The sequence below is a fragment of the Cebidichthys violaceus genome, unplaced genomic scaffold (assembly GCF_023349555.1).
Source record: "Cebidichthys violaceus isolate CVI_PGR_0920_01 unplaced genomic scaffold, fCebVio1.0.p SCAF_2, whole genome shotgun sequence".
Classification (NCBI taxonomy): Eukaryota; Metazoa; Chordata; class Actinopteri; order Perciformes; family Stichaeidae; genus Cebidichthys; species Cebidichthys violaceus.
The window spans coordinates 14,051,275-14,068,404 of NW_027176372.1; the positions used below are offsets into that span (position 1 = coordinate 14,051,275).

At 42.9% G+C, this 17,130-nt stretch overlaps 1 protein-coding gene across 1 annotated transcript; it reads right to left on the reverse strand.

The window, feature by feature from the left end:
* Positions 1 to 4,875: 4,875 nt before the first annotated feature.
* On the reverse strand, positions 4,876 to 15,348 carry kctd16a (potassium channel tetramerization domain containing 16a). The gene is made up of 2 exons (XM_068715406.1): positions 13,904 to 15,348; positions 4,876 to 6,071 (listed from the first exon to the last, which is right to left on the reverse strand). Exons 1-2 carry the CDS (start codon positions 14,724 to 14,726, stop codon positions 5,620 to 5,622), a joined length of 1,275 nt encoding a protein of 424 aa, XP_068571507.1. The 5' UTR covers positions 14,727 to 15,348; the 3' UTR covers positions 4,876 to 5,619.
* Between the last annotated feature and the right edge of the window lie 1,782 nt (positions 15,349 to 17,130).

A 17,130-nucleotide genomic window follows, 5' to 3' on the forward strand; every position in this document is an offset into this window, starting at 1 on the left:
TGTTATGCATTCAGAACAGGGTTTCTCCCTCGGTCCTCGTTAAAAGGCATGAAATAAATTAACAGCGAACAGAGTCTTTATCTCGCTTATATGGTAAAATGGGTTAGTGCTCTTAAGCTATTTGAGGATGTTTTATAAAGCAACGACACCTCAAGGTATGGTTTGGGCATGCAATTCTAATTGCGCAGTGCTTGGAAAATGTTGCGAGGAATTAAGACAATGTTCCCCTACTGATTATTTAATAGGCAGACACATTAGCTGAGCACAGCACATTTTGACAGTACAAAATCTGGCTCGATAGAAAAGTGAAATCTCCTGTATAACAAACTCCATCATAAAATTCAAAGTGTAAAAAGCTCTTGCTCATAATTTCAGCCCCCTAACCAACATAAAAAGGTGAGTACAAGTCCTTGTCCATTGTCCCATAGCATCATAACTGTTTACCTGTCCCGCTGTATTCATTGTCTGATATCACAGTTCACAGACTATCAGTGATTATTTTCCAGATTTACGATACAGTGTTGACCAATATTTTATCCTCTGCAATATACTCTGTACTCTTCCTTTGATTTATAATAGCTGCTGCCCTGCTCAGTAGCACACACTGCTGTGAGCTCCTTTACGCTGTGGTGTAGCAGTGCTGATCAGTAGCCCTTGGAGGTGATTTATGAGCAATGGGATTTCCGGTCAGAACAGCTTAATTGAGCCTGTATATTCTCCAGAGCAGTCCTTGAGAAAGGGATAAGGTAATGAGGGGGAAAATGACGAGTGGAAGACACTTTGGCTGTAAATCAGCCTCCTTACAGCTGACAAGAGGAAACGCTTTAAAAAAAAAAACATTAAGTACACCTGCACAAATGCTATGGAGCTTCAAGTTCACTTGACTGACCTCATGACAAGGCAGTGGCCTGGCCTCTCCATTGCACCCTCATTTTTCTCCCTCTCTTCACAGAAATGCTGGATGGATCCCAGAAGAATGTGTGGAGCTGCACAGAGAAGACGGTACATACAACTAACTGCAATGCTGACAGTGGATGTCTACAGAGGTAAATGATTGCGTGTTCGTTGTTGTGCCTCAGTGCTGGCGCCAGAGCAGTGAGCTGATCGCTAAGATAGGGCGCCAAAGGAGTGCAAAAGTAGACTCACTGGACTCAATGCCTGCTGAAGTCAGCATTATTGACTGACACCTGTCACTGCAGGAGTCAGTCCCTTATCCTGAATAATCGACAAAACTGACTGTCAACAGTTTTTAAGGGAACTATTTCTTCAGTAGAAAGTAGTACCAAAGAAACCTGAGAAATCTTTTATAGAGTAACTGGGACACTGTTCGTGGAAAGACATGTTTTGTTGCATTTTTAAACATTTCAATGACTTGTGCAACACAAACAAAAGTGTATTCACCTCTGTTGCACTGGGGTGGCAGCAGAAATCTTAGAGACACATATCTCAAAATTGGGACAACTCATGCATAACTTGATAACACCAGAGGTAAGTTAGAAAAAAATGCTTGTTCTTTTTTTGTGGTTTGGGTGAACCAACCTTTAAATTTTGAATTTTTTTCGTGCACAAAGAGTTTAAACAGTATGGTAATGGAACTTTCAAATGAAGTCTTTGAAAGCTAAATTTTCATGAAGGAATGCGTCTAAGAACTGAACTGTGTAGTGAAAGGCAGAAAAATGAGGTGAAGTGGGGATGAGATGAAAGGAGATGATGCCCAAAGACTTTGTGTCCGTGTCCGTGTGTGTGTGTGTGTGTGTGTGTGTGTGTGTGTGTGTGTGTGTGTGTGTGTGTGTCTTCCCACCAGGCAGGATATCGCTCCCAATTTTATGCAGGGTGTGACGGTGATGACATTCACTGTGATTTTGTCATTTATTCCCCTGGACTCATTTTTAATATGTTCCATCGGTATTTCCACACATTGGACTTGGCAGAATCAGGCCAGAGTAAGACCCCAAATGTACTCTAAGGCTGTAAATTGGCTCCCATTTCTCTAACTACGTCCCTGCAGGCTCTTCATGAAAGAGCACAAAGTCGGTTTAGTAAAACCCACAGCTCTGAGCACAATGTGGCTTAAAAAGGAGAGATTGACCCTGTTAACAGTCATAAAAGTCTATTCAATACGCTTTTAACAAATAAATAAATGAAGTGACACAAATGGGAAAACTGGGCCACAGGATTGTGACGCAAGAATGTTAATGTTTTGCTGTGACTGTGCTGTCTTCCCATTTGAAAAAAAATTATCCTCTGGGTAAAACAGTTTGAGCCACTGTAAGATTTTAAGTGAGCTAAAAGCATTTGCACATGATCGTCATCTGTCCTTTTTCATGAAAATTGCAGCACGGGACTACTCTTGTTTTGCCATCATGGTGAACAAATATGCAAATAACGGAGACAGATCTTAAGTCTCCCAGTTAGTCTGCCACATTTCAATTCACTTCCTAAAATGTCAGTCATCTAAAATTAGATGAGTGAGCAGAAAAACATGTTGGTCTTGGATATTTATGGAGACATGCTGCGGGCAACGAGACCTCTCCCAGTTAGAGTACGTTTTTTTTAGAGGAAAGAGATGAATTGCATGCTTTCTATTCCAGATGTAGAGCTTAGCAGAAATTATCCTGTGCCTGCCTTGACGTATAGCTCCAGACATCTTCCACATTGCAACAATAACCTCAGTTATCAACTCAGATTTATAACATTACAACAGGAGTGAATTACAGTCTCTTCTAAACCCTGCATAATACAGAGTCTAATCCTTATATTCAATGTATGAAAAAATAAATCCTGTTTGCTTGGTTTTACATCATGCCTCTATTATTCCATGTGTGAATAACAGTCTTTTCTGGTCGCCTAATATCTGATAAGCAGGGTAATTCTCCCACTCTCAGGCTTTGCAGTAATTTTCTAATACAAGGACTGTAATCACGCTGTCAGACCTGTCTCATGCCAAACAAAGCTGTTGTGGGAAATGCAAGGCCTGCAAGGCAACCCTGCCGGATAATTGAGGGCGGTTAGCGGTGGCGGTGATGTTTTTTGATTGAAGATTTAATGTTACTTTGCATCCTAGAGGAGGATGTTGCTTATCGACCGTCTGTAAAGACTGTAAGGCCAGGGCAGGATCTGAGGCTATTGATCTGTAAGGAAAGCAGAGTGGCAACGGCAGCGTTCAGGTGGTTCTGTGGGATAGGCCAGCAAGGTCACCTGGGCCAGGCCAGGTCAGGCTACGCCGTGACGTTGTGTATATTTGATGTGCAAAAACAGATTCATTGATTTTTGCATCGGGGTATTAGGATTCATAACGTGCAAAGTGCGAGGCGAAACACCATCCAAAGCGGATCCGGTTTTCAAAGACGGGGAAAGGGGCATTGTATTTCAAACTGAGAGATTTCACGCTGTGTTCCTATTGAATGGAGGCTGAGAGGAAGAGATATGGGTTTCGGGTGCAGAGTGGAGGAGAGGCCACTATATCCCTGACTAATTCATTATGTCACCTTCCCCTTCCAGGTTCTGCTGTTCTATTCTCTGCTGGAATATTAAGAATCTCGTGTCGTTTTTAGTTCATTCACATCCTAACCCATATCTCCTCTTAGTTAAATGGCAGCTAAATAGAGACTTTAAAAAGCCCTGATTTGTAACATATGGGTTGCTATCCTTTTCTGACCAGGCTTATAGGTTTCACTTTGCATTCATGCCTTAAGTGACAAAGCTAAAAGAGCTTATATGTCTCACAATCTGGTTGCTGTCACATGCATTTCTGCACATGGAGCAAAATGTATCACAAGGCCATAACAAAGCTTTTACTTTGAACTTGTGTTGGAGGACACTCTCTGTCCCAAGAGAGAAGCAGCTCTTCATCTATCATCACACAGGCTGTTTTTGGGGTTGCAGCAATACGGTCCCCAAGCCTCGCTCCTTATGGATGCAATGTGGCCACACTGCAGAAATCTGTTGGCTAAAAATAGTGCTCTCTATAAATGGGGCTTGTGATGCACAGTTATGGTTCTCTTCCTGTTTCTTTGAGATCCTCCCAAGAGGATGAGGCACACATTGAAATGTCAACAAGGAGGGATCTATTTCACTCCTTCATTGAAGCCAGTTTTGTGTGGGGTTGGTTGGCTGGTGGTGGTGATGGTGGGATGCAACACAAAGCAAGATACTTTTGTTTTCAGCACAGAGTCTGGAAAATACAAATAATCTCAATCCAAATGATTGTGCTATCATGCAAAATCCTGTCACCTCTGACAGAAAACCTTGGCAGTTTTCAACCTTGTTCTCATAATTGTGGCCATTTTGACTAATATTTTATGCTAACTTTGCAGCCACCACCTCCGTTGTAGAGGTTTGAAAGATGTGACTTTGAAAATAACAACATATATCTGGCAAATAAGTTAAAATTTTTCAGAATGATGACCAGAGTGACAGTGAGCCAGTATGCACAATATCATAAATACAATTTATCCATCACTGAGTTTATTATTTATGCCTGTGCTTTTCCTACTGTAACATGTCAAAATATCTTCAGTGTAAAAGGCCATAAATCCAGAGAGCTACTTTATATGTTTTTTGGCGAGCAACTGTTAGCAAGCTAGCTGGCAAATTAAGCTAACGTTTGCACCACGAGTCAGTTGAATCTCCGGTGGACTTTTTATGGTTTCAAGCTTATGCCTTTTTCTAATGTGACAAATTTTGTTGCTAAATCTGTGATTGGACTATCGCTGTCAGGGGGAGAGAGGTTTGTTGATCGGCCAATTATGAGAATAAGACCCAGGTTGAAAAAACCTGTAATTTCCATGTTCAATCTAATTGTAGCCTACTGCAGATTACAAGGTCTACTAAGATTGCAAGTTTTACTAAGAATAAATCCAATTTGAACCCATTTATTAGCTTTTTTGCACACTTACAATCAAGTCAAATAACCATTAGCATTATATACTTTACCTACACAACATCATCTATCCAACACATAATGACAACATTGGACAAAAAGTTTTACAATGGCAAACAGATCTAGGCAGTGCTTTCCTTTAAGTTAGCCCCAGTCATAACACACCATTTTTACCCATCACACAAAACAGTGAATTTAAAGTTTGTTTGATATTGCATAATTATGCTAAGGGTGAAATGACATGCAGTGCCGATATCGAAGCCTACTATGAGTATATGTGTTATCAGTGGAGTATAGTGATATTCCATTGCTAACTCACAGCACCATATGGGTACATCCATTTTTAAAAATCAGCTACTGTGGGCAATTGCACATCCAGTATGTGATAGGTTGATGAATTGATGATGTTGCCCCTGAGGTTGCTTTGTTGCTTGAATAGTGATATAGTAGCCGCTCTCTGAATTGAGAACAGGGTTAGTGATGTAAGCCCCAACAAGAGTAACCTGATTTACACATGTGCATATCATACACAACACTGTGCATACTTAACAAATCAATGACTTTGTACTGTGTGTGCTCAGCTAGTCATGCTGGCGGGAAAGTGTCCATAGTATTTTTTTTCTTTTTTTTTCTAATACAGTATGTGCCTTAGAGGGTGCAGTCTATTGCCTGTGCAGTTAATACTCTTCATTGATGGTGACATGATGACTACCATCTCTTTCTTTTTAACACTCATTTCAGAGACGGTACTTTCTCAGGAGCTCTGATTGCCACATGTACTTCCTCTCCGGAAAGCGATCAGGAATCCTGATGCGCCGGAAGTCCTGGATGCATTTCTCCAGCTCCTGCTCTGGAGTCATCTTCTCCTTGTTGGCTTTCCTCTTTGCAGCCTCTCGATCTCGGACCCCGAAGGTTCTCACGCGGAGCATGTCAGTCTTGCGGCGCATCTCTGCCTGATGCAGCATGTGAGCTGATCCTTTGGGCATGGGACGGTCCAGCGTCTGGATGTTGGCACGCCGGCTCACGGGGCCACAGATTACGGTTCCTTGAGGGGAGCTGGCCTCGGACTGGGTCTCAGAACAGGAAGTGGAGAGCTCGTTGAAGGAGGTGCCGCTCTCCCCTTCGCGCTCGCTTTTGTGGCTCTTGCAGCAGCAGTCACAGTGAGAGGACAACCACCTTGAGGGCCCACCTGGAAAACAAAACACAGAAACACATTTGTCTCTTGTTTTGACCACATGCACTACATTTACTCTTGCAGAAAGACGCTCTTTCATGCACTAACGCAGTGTAAACTAATGTCCTAGCTGTCTGTATGGTGACAGATTCAAGCTGTAATCAAAAGAAACAGTTGCACTGATCAAGCAAATGCTGACAAATGCCTACACAGCAGTTTCAATGTCATACAAATATATTTAAACGAACATCAGATGAGTGTGTGTGTGTGTGTGTGTGTGTGTGTGTGTGTGGGATGGGGGGGTATTTAGGGGGGTATAGAAGTAAGAACATGCATGTTATTGGCTTTGACATTTAATTGCTAAATTTCAAGGAGCTTGTGGGCTGTGCATATTGCTTCCTCTGATAAGGAGAGGCCCCAGAGCTCAGTGCGGTTCAGTACGGCTCCCTAAAAGACCTTTCCCATTTCCCAAGGCAAAGCTTGTCTCAGAGCCAAAACTATTTGCTTTGCCGTCACAGTTTCTTATTAGAACTGTTACCTGACTGCCTTGTATTAAGAAGGTGGTGTATTATTTTTGTGTTTTCAGATCACTCTGTCAAATAACTCGACAAGGTGCTTTCTATCTTTAGGGAGGCAGCAAAGTAGAAAAGGCATGTTAACAAAGTATAATTCATCTTGGGTGGTAACAGAACTGGGTTGGTGAATAGATGTACCCACAGGTGTCCTGACCTCCTGTCATGAAGTTTACAGAGACATTCCACCAGAAACAGAAGATTTCAAGAGTCTTCATTCTGCCTCTTGTACCTACTTCTTGAATCGTCTCACATTCTCCTACATTGCTAATTATGAACCAGAAATACTGTGCTGTAATGCCCGCTGGCTTGTGAAGTGTTCATGTAAAGACAGGAAACACTGTAGCGGTCTTTCATTTCCAGAAATATCCCTGAACTATGGTCTCATTTAGATGTATTAACAGGTAGATATGTGCAGCGTTGAAAGCTGCTGTGCTCTATGCATTATAAACAACAGAATATGAGGAATAAACTGGTGCACACAGGCCCTTAATACCTCTTAATGGCTTTTTCCAATGTGATGACACAGACTCAATGGCAATGATATCTCAGAGCGAGTAATAATTTTGTCCATTACCTCCTTTCAGTGCTTGCACCAATTTATACTGAACAGAGTTGAAGGGGGATTTTAACCTCTCTGCGCCCACTGTAATAATGACCTTATCTCTAGTGCGATGATTGCATTGAGCTGATAGTGAGAGAGTCACTAACAGCTTTTTAATGGCTAATCCATGAGTAAAGGGGCCAATCAGTGCATCAGTTTCCCCCCACAGAAAATGAATCTAGCTGAATCCAGCCGACGAGCAGCACCAGGCAAATGGATGCAGGCGCTTTAGCGCGGAGGATCAGGCTGAGCATTGTTTCTAAATGGATGGATGCTGTATTCCAGAGGGGCAACCCGTTTAGGAAACTAGCCAACACCCAATAATAGCATCATAAAACTTTTAGACCATGCAGGAGAATGAATTGTATTAAAGCCACTGATGAGGCTGAGAAGGACCTGGGCTTGCATTTTGTTTCATACAATAATTTGTCTCAATGAAGCATGGACATAGACAAGCATATAAAACAAAAAGAAATCTGTGTGTGTCAGAACGCGACCACTAACTGAGTTTTGGATAAAAGTGGTGAAGTGTCAAGCTTTGATGTCCCCTTCATAGCCAAGACAGGAAACGACTAAGAGCCTTGTCAGGAAACGCAGTTATTCTCTGGTACTTTTAAACAAGTGGGTGTGTGCAATACCCTTTGGTATCTTTTCAGGGAAGCCATTGATTGCATTGTGTTTTTCTCAGATCCATACAGCCTGTCTAAGAGATCATATTCCAACCACATTAAAAGACTGGGGCTGGTCCTCAGACCAGACTCAGACTGCACTTCTCATAAATAACACAGAGAGAAGGATTCGAGTTCAGCAGAGGTTTGCAGGCGTGTCACAAGGGGTATCCTCAAACTCCTCTCCATCTCTAATGAAAGCAGGGATGTTTGTCCTCGTGCCTGTGAGAATTCAGAGTTTTATGGAAATTGAAGGGCCTGGATATTGGATTAAAATTACACATTTGTATCAATTGAAAGGTTTTAAATGGCAGAAAAGTAGGACATGATGGGGGCTGAAGGCAGACGGCTCTAACAAACTCAGATTCAAATGTCAATGGCTTTCTTGCCAGACATTTGTGACTTTGTTTTTATCTGTGCCTCTAAACAGACTCTGTGCTCCAGTCATGTAATCTGATAGGCAAAAAATAAATAGGGAGGAACAAGAAATACTTGATCACTCAGCAATTTCATGTTGTTATTGCACATGACCAGGAGGCCATAACGCAATTTATTTCAGATTTGCACTTGAGTCACCCCGAAGCTGTCTGCTTTTCAAATTTGAATCTCAGCAGTGATGTGAACTGTGCCCTCAATCTAAATCAATGAAAATAAGTTTTCACCACAAAGCAGCTCTTTATATCCAAGCTGTCGGAGTCAGACAAAAGAAAAAACATTTAACTTTTACATTTCTGGGATAAACATACTTGCTTTCTCCTTCCAAACACAACAAAATATTGCAAGGCGGAGGGGTGTGAATCATCTTCAAATGCTTCAGTCGCTGCTTGGTTTTAGTCCAATATAATATAATATTCTCTGGCCTACAATTTGGGCGAATTTGAGATCTCGCAAAAGTGCTTTTTTTTCAACCTTAGATCCCCCCTAGATGTCACTACAGTGGCTTGGTGAAAACAATGGTTTGGTGAAAACATTTCTCTGATCTTAGACACACTCTTATATTCTCCAGCTCCCACAAATATTTTTCACTTTGCACCCGCCTCAGGAGGAGTGTAGTTTACATGCTTGTTAGCGCACAAATTAGGCCAGCGTGTCCTTGCAGCAGTAAAAAAAAAAAAAAGGCTTGTCTTGCAAAGGCAGTGACCGTCCTTACAGGGTGAGGAAAATCCATTTCACCAAGATAGTCCTTTGCTGAAAAAGTATCACTTCAGCAGTTTGTGTCCAGCCGAACTGATGGCTACAGCCATCCTCTTACCCGGTATAATAATGTCTGTAATATTTGCATACAATTGAATTTGTCAATATTAATTACCTGCACCCAGCCAGCAGCAGTGATGAGAGAGAGCTGGAGAGGAATAGTCCGGGTGAACCAACACTCAAGGACACTGTCGCACAGACCCATTACTGCCCTGTTCCAAATTATCTGCTCTCCGGGACAAGAGTGAAAGCTTCATTGGCTGATTGTTAATGACAGGAGGGTGCTGTCCCCTCCCAGCATCACAGGGTGGTTGCCCCGCCGTGTGGGTCCCTGACAGGGAGATGAACAAGCAACTGAGACAGATTGAAACATCTATAACAGCCTCTCCCTGTGGGCCTGTCCCCTGACCCAGCGCCATACCCCTTCACTGCACAAGCTCTGATGAAGCAAGATGAGACGGGGAGACAGCGAAGAAGGTGTCCTGAGTATTCACCGAGCTCTTGGCATCACCTAAATGAAGCCTCAAGAGGCTGCAGGAAAGACAAAGGGCGATGCTTGTCCTTCACCCTGTCAAGTAGATGATATTCACCGAGTGACGTCTAAGGAAAGGAAACTCTAAGCTTAAGTGTCTGATCCTCTTTTTATTTCTCCATCAATGACTCAAAATATATAGATTCTTTGGGACAAACTTCATCTCATTATGTACAGTCGACCCCCAACGCCATAACAATCACTACCTTATGACCTCCCGCATGCCAACACACGGGATCCCCTGTCTTCAGGAAACACTCAGCCCTGCCCACAATGGGAGCTCCACCATGCAAGTAGCCATTAAATGTCCCTGGAGGGATCATTAAGGTGTTGGATGTCAGATGGTAAGAGCTATTATACACGTTCTCCTACAGCTACAGAGCACAGAAGTGGTAGAGCCAGGGATTTTAAAAAAAAAGACAATATTCAAATTATATCTAAAGAATGTAAATTTACTAGGTTCGTACTGTATCTGTCATTTTAAAGGATCATACTGGAGGTTATAAGTGTTTTATGTTTAGATTGATGGCTTAACTTTGCTTCTACTCTGCTCAATATGGGAACTGCAAATTGCTTAATGTGGGTAATCCATCAAAGTCTATGTTTCATCTTTTTATTTGTCAAAATTGCATTATCATCACTTGGTAATGAAGTTACTAGCAGGGACTATTTTGAAAACTCTCCTTGTTGGTACGTTCAAGGGCACTCCCAACATCTGTGGCTTTTGAATCAGCAGTCATCACAGTATATTGTTGGTATGCAGTGTGCAACAGTGTGCTCGTAACTGAGAAACTTTGACAAAAAAAGAAACTGAAATGTTCATAATGACAGATTGCCTATATTATGTGTGTTCTACATTTATGCAAAATCATTTAAATACCATGAGATGTAAACTAACAGCTGCATACAATATCAATTGAATCAATATAAAAAGTTTGTTTGTTGAAAATACAGTAGTAATGTGAAGAGTACTATTCGGAGTCAAGGACCTAAAACATGAAAAAGCACTAGCATGGTCGTTTAAAATCCAGTGTATGAGGCTTCAATGAACAATTGGTTTCTGAAAATGTACTTTCCCTTTGCATCTGCAGTTGTTCAATAAGCTCAGATTTACTCCCAAGGTGATCCAGCTTGTCTACTTGAACTGATGTAGTGCACAAGGTGCTGCAACCATGTGAGAAATAATGGCACAAGCATTCCTTACTTCTGACCGTCCTCCTGCCCCGGTGCTCTTTAAGACGTATACGAGTTATTCATGGGCACACCATCCATCTCTTGTAGGCACTGCCAATCCATCCACACTACAACAGGCTTTCTGGGAGCTCGGGACGGCCCAATCTTTTCCTCCATTACACCCGAGCAATTGATTACTTTCCCCCCCTACTTTCTCCCGGCCGCCTTGTGGCCATTGTTCAGGAGCAATTATGGCCACACATCATCTCGTTCACAGCCCAAATGAAGACTGCACAGTTATATTAACAAAGCACACCTGGCATTCTCCATCTTTACTGTACATGTCTCCCATTAAGACAAGGCACGTCTGCACAGCCCTTTCAGATGTGGAAAGATGGAAACTGTCTGATGGTGCCGGTCCTACTGTTCACTGATGATTTGCTCTGCCTCCGTGATGTGGAAGAGGTAATGTCAGAGCAGGTTATGATGATATTGTGTCCATGACAACGAATAATTTGAATCTATAAAATTAAATATGACTTATGTTTCAAATTGCCTTAAAAATAGGTTAGCATCTATCTTTCTAAATTGCATCTCCATCCCACATAGCTGGAGACATTGGAAATATTTTGGGAACACAGATTGCTTTTTAATTAGCCAATGAGCTCCTCCTTCCCCAGAGATGATAAGCAATAAAGGGTGAGTCCCAAACGCCAACTGAGAGGTTAGAGTTGTAAATCCTTACAGAAATAATGTTTGTCACTGCCATTTAAAAAAAACAACTAAATGTCTCTATCATGCTAATGATAGAGACATGTCTGCTTGACGAATAACCCGACAAGATCATCATCTATGGAAACCTATACCTACCAGTAAAATAAATAAAATCATTGGAAAATCCTCATAAGTTAAATACAACCTGCATCTACTCTCTGTCCCGTACACTTTAATGGGCTGGTTAAATGTTTTTATTCAAAGGGTGAACAAATCATACCCGGTCATACACGTGAATCATTCATCATGGCCATCAGGATCAAAAACTCTTGTTCATGATGAATGCTCGGACACTGCGGCGTCCTCCATCATTTGTTTTAGTCCGTGGAGAAACCAATGGCATACATCCAACTGAGCAGGAGGGGATGACAATAACTGAGAGTATAGAGTGTCTAAACTTTATGAGGGAATGTGTCCCCTGACTTTTAATACAGATGATACCACGCAGTAAAATGATGAATATCTACTGTTGGCATTTTGACTGGAGTCCACACTATTAGGCAGAGTCAGTGGAGCCTGTAGAAAACAACTGACGCATTTAACAAGAAGAGCAACATTGATGACGCCAAGGAACTGACGGGCTGGAAGAAAGTCTCTCAATTTATTTACTGCGCCGGATTGCTCTTTTTTAGTCTCCAAACAAACCCGAGACTCCCAGTTTCACTCCATATGGGCCTGTGATTGGATGGGAGCATGGGGTAAAAAGAGAGCAGGGAAATGTTCTGCTGAAAACAACAATAAAGCACATCTGTTTCGTGCCAACCTCAAAGGTGCATTTGTCGACATGCATTCGGACTACCTGCCCTAGGCCAGCCAGTGTCCCACATTCAGAATCAGGTTACAGTATTTGTCTTGAAAGTGGATGCGGGCCGCTGTGCTGCTGTGAAGCAAGGGCTCTCACGCATGTCTGCTCCTGATGTGTCTATCCATCATCCTGACTAGGCCTTTGTCTCCCAATGCTCACTATCTATATGTGTGTTTCCTTTAACCCTCACCTTGTCTTCTCTCTTTTAATGAAAACCCTGTCTCTCCCTCTTCTTTCGTGTCCTACCACCAAACACTTTTTCCCCCCTGTCCGCTCCCTCAGACCCGATGAACTTTCCTGTCTGATACTTACGTTAATCTATTTTTGCACCTCGCTCCCTCTCTCTTCTTTCTGCCTCAGTTCTTTCTCCCCATGGCCAGGTCTCATGCAACTTTTACTCCCTCGTCTCTCCTCCTCAGCCGCTCTCCCCTACATCTGCTCGCCTCTCTCTTCTTCACTTTTGGTTTCTGGGCTTTTTCTTACTCTGCATCTTTTTTCCTTCCTTAGTGCCGTTCCTCCCCTGTCCCTCACCTTCTTCTCATCCTTCTCCCACTGTTCCTGTCTTTGTCCTAGGGTAGTGTCTGTTAATGGGCAATGGGAGGAAAACCTACACCGTAATGACTCGGGAAAATCCAACCTGGTCGGATGTTTGTGCAAGGCAGACCCCACTGTTATAATTAGCCTGTATTAACAACATGATTGGTAAATCATTAGCAAACCATATGTCATGTCTTCTTCAACCCACCCTCCTGCACCTCCAACCTTGACCTACCAACTGTGTTTTCTTCAGCTCTTCCAAAGGGAGCCACTCTGAGTAATGAACAAAGTGCTTTTTAACCAGCCATATGGTCCAACTCCTCTCTCTGCAGAGAGTGGAATGAACCATGTTTGCAGCTAATTAAGGCATTTGCTGATGAACAAACTTGTCTTCAAGTGAAAAGCAAAGCTGATTCAAGAGAATGCAGCAGCATTCATGTGAATTGCAGCCCATCGGTGCTATATTATTCATAACCCATCAGCAGCTGGGCTATAACCCTTACGCATGACGCATGTGTACTTGAAGTGTAGCAGCAATGTGACTCAACTCCCTTGAGGCCCGTGGGCAAGTTTGCCTCTTATCTCGGTCCCAAAACAGACGTTTAAAGTCAGCCACTGCAAGGGATGCAAGTATTTTTAGAAGGATGTGCTGAAACCCGACCATACATCGGTGTGAGCTAACACACAGTTTCTGCAAACCATTTCTAATTCTAGACCATTGTAAATAAATTGCATGGGGTTTCCATATGGAAATATGTGTGGTTACACTTTTTTTACACCATTTAATTATTGAGAAAAGGGCCCTTTCTGGTCAGCATTCAATACCATACAACGGTCTGGATGCGGTTATATGGGGGAGAGAGGGGCACTTGGGTGTTGTTTGTGTTTCACTTGGTTGTTTGCGTTCTAATTATTTCTGGAGGTCAAAGCCATCAGTTTATCTCGCATCACCTCTGAAAGTACGAAGTAGGAATAAATCTTCACTCACGGTAGAAGATGTACTGTGCGCAATTGGACCAGACCCTGTCATCCGCGTAATGACCGATGGAGGACGCAGTCAGGGATGAATTGCAGGCCACAATGTGAAAGCCGCTCTCTGACAGCATGTCAAAAGCTCTCTCCAGGTGCTTGAACTTGAGGTAAAACCTGCAGGTGTAACGGTCCGGTGGTCTGTCCGAGTCCCTGTTCTCATTCAGGGCGTCTCCAAATACCTCTTTCGCCAAGCCAATCCTACTGCTGATGAAGATCCTCGGTAACTTTTTTGCCTTGACATCGAGTTGACTTTCTCTGCCTCCCCCAGTGCACGCGCCTTTGAACGCGACCGTGATGTAGCCATACCTCCGGTCCAAGGAGTAAGAGGGGTAAAATCTCTGGTCACTGCCCTGCGACGCATCATCCAAATCACTGAAGCACAAGTCGTCTGGAAATAGTTTTGAATCCTCGGACGACAAAAGTTTGGCCAAATCTGGCAGCTGGAAGTATTCCGCCTCTCTTTTCAACCTTCCTCTCTCGGGGAAGTGGTCAGGGAGGACAACTTGCTTGTCTCTAAGATAATCTAATACATACCGAAACAGAAAGCCATCCCTGTCAATAAAATAACGTCCTCTGAAGTCCCGGGACAAGTCATTTGAAGACCCCTTCTTGTTAGAGAACAGCTTGCCAAGTAAGGAATTTGGAAAGCTTGTCAATGTGGCATGGCGAGTGTAATACACCTGTCCACCCACGTTTAGCTCAATAACATCCGATGGAGGATTTTGCACCGACCCTTGCTCTTTTGCAGGTTGCGTTTTGCAGTTTTCGCTCAGTGCCATTTTTACAGCTCTTGCACGAAATCGGAGTCTCGATCAAGGAGCGCAAACGTCCCTGAAGTTCAGGGTGTGGGGAGTAGCTGCATGGTGTTGACGCCCTCAGACTCAAAGCATAGTCTTGATTCAAGCTGCAGTCCTTGTATCCAGTGTCTCATTGCAAACACTCCCAAGGTGTGCTTACAGTATATCCTTTAACCCCATGCGTAAGTGTGCCTGCCCACCGTGCATCCTTTTTTGAACGAGTATCAAAACCGGTGAGCACATCATGTTACATGCATCCACTGCGTTGAGTCATTACTGTGATTTCAAAGAAATACAATTCTCACTTCACTCTAAAATTTCCCAAAAAGTAAAAAACATTTTTTTTCTTCTTTTTTTAAAAAGTTTTCTGTGGAAAGGTTCGCCGTCTTGCGTCTGGTTTCTGCTTTAGTCAGCCCAAAATCATCTGAAGAATGTTCTTGCATCCCGTCATTCTGCTACTCAGCGTCGCTCTTGACAACTGGGATGCTGAAACATGCTCCGAGGTTGTGCACAGAGACGAGGGTGAAGGTGCGACTCCCGTGCGCACCCATCTCTCCAAACTGCTGAGTGCGGAAACGTTTGGTCCGGCAGAAGCTTAAAGAAAACCCAATGTTGCTCCAAGCAGTGCACGACAGAGAGTGAGAGAGAGAGGGAGAGAGGGAGGGAGAGAGAGAAAGAGAGAGAGATAGAGAGAGAGAGAGAGAGAGAGAGAGAGAGATAGAGTAAGGGAGAGAGAGAGAAAAATCGTCCCATGAAGTAATGCCTTACATCATCTTAAAGGAAAATGACATTTGCAGACGATCGACATAAAACGGACTGATGTGGATGCATCCGTGCGGTTTTTCATGAAATTCTGATAAAGCTACGGGCGGCGTGCAGCTGGCAGAGAGGATTCAGGTCTAATGCAGATTTCAACATCCAGCGTTGCGGATTTTAATCCCTTCTTCTGAGTCTTCACAGTGGCTTTCACATTTACATTTAACGCTTTTAGCTGACGCGCTTATCCCGAGAGACGGGTGAGGGGTTAGGTCCCATCTTGCTCAGAGACTCATCGGCAGTGACAGCTTCACGTGAATAGAGCTGGTGAACTACAGGATACCACTAACTCCTTTTCTATATCCAACTGCAGATAATGGCTCAAATATTGAAATAAACTAAAAAAAAAAAAAAATCGCAGTTGCACTTTTCTGCATCAGACTGGACCTTCAGGAATCAGTATCACTTCCAACACCCAGAACAATGTGACTGAATATGAAAATTGATCCCTTCCTCATCGATTTGACCGAGAGAATTCCTATTTCAGGACCACGGACAGATCTCAGCCCGCTCCAAGTCTCAGCTGCTTGATGCTCCGTACGCTCAAATAAATAAATATGTAGAGTAAAACAATGCATTGATTAATGATCTCGTAATTTTTACACAAGTATGTGTTTTGATGCTGAGTGAACGTAATGCATCAATTTGATGCATTAAGTCCATGCTCTTGCAGTGTTTTCAGAAATGTTTTTGGGGGGAAAAACTCAAAAATATGAAGCCTTATTACTGAGTCATTATTTCTGGATAATGGCAGGAGGACATGGGTTTGGGATGTGTGTTATTGCTTAGGTCCTGCTCAGTGAATTTGTCACAGAGCCATCAGTTTACGCAAGGTGAAGGCATCCGACGGAAAATTGAGATGCAGGGCTGAATCTAAGGCTTGACAATGCATGTCATCATCTATATATGCTGTCATATATAGGCCACAAGCAAGTGTATGTAAAGGATGCACATAGATGTATACATGAAAAAATGCATTCAAAGGTGTATGCTGACCTGCATCTGGGAGACTTATGGGCCTGTTTGTTTTATATATGAAGTATCAGGTCCCCCATGTCCAGCAACTACATCACATGTAGCACTCACACTGAACTGTAAATGTGTCTCATGTTTGCGTTTCAGATTGTTTGTTGTTGTTGTGTGTGTGTGTGTGTGTGTGTGTGTGTGTGTGTGTGTGTGTGTGTGTGTGTGTGTGTGTGTGTGTGTGTGTTTTGAAGCCATGCTGTGATAAATCAGAGACTTTTATTGCTGCAGTGCTGAGAGAAGGCGTTGATGATGGGAGCGCACCCTTGACTCGTGGTTTTGAGGAGGCAGCGGTCACGCTTTACCCGGTTAATTCAGAGTATATTGTGCTGGAGAGGGGTTGCTAAGCAGCCACAGGGGACTGAGTGGGATTCAAACAGTGGGGATTTAGAGCTACAGTGAGCTCTGTTTCTGTGATATGAGGTCTCACTGCTTACATTATGCATGATAATGTTTTGTGGATTATGTGACCTTATCAGTGGAGTGTAGATAGTGAAAACTATTTGGTATCATTAGATAGTGACAATATAGATTATTTTATGAGGGT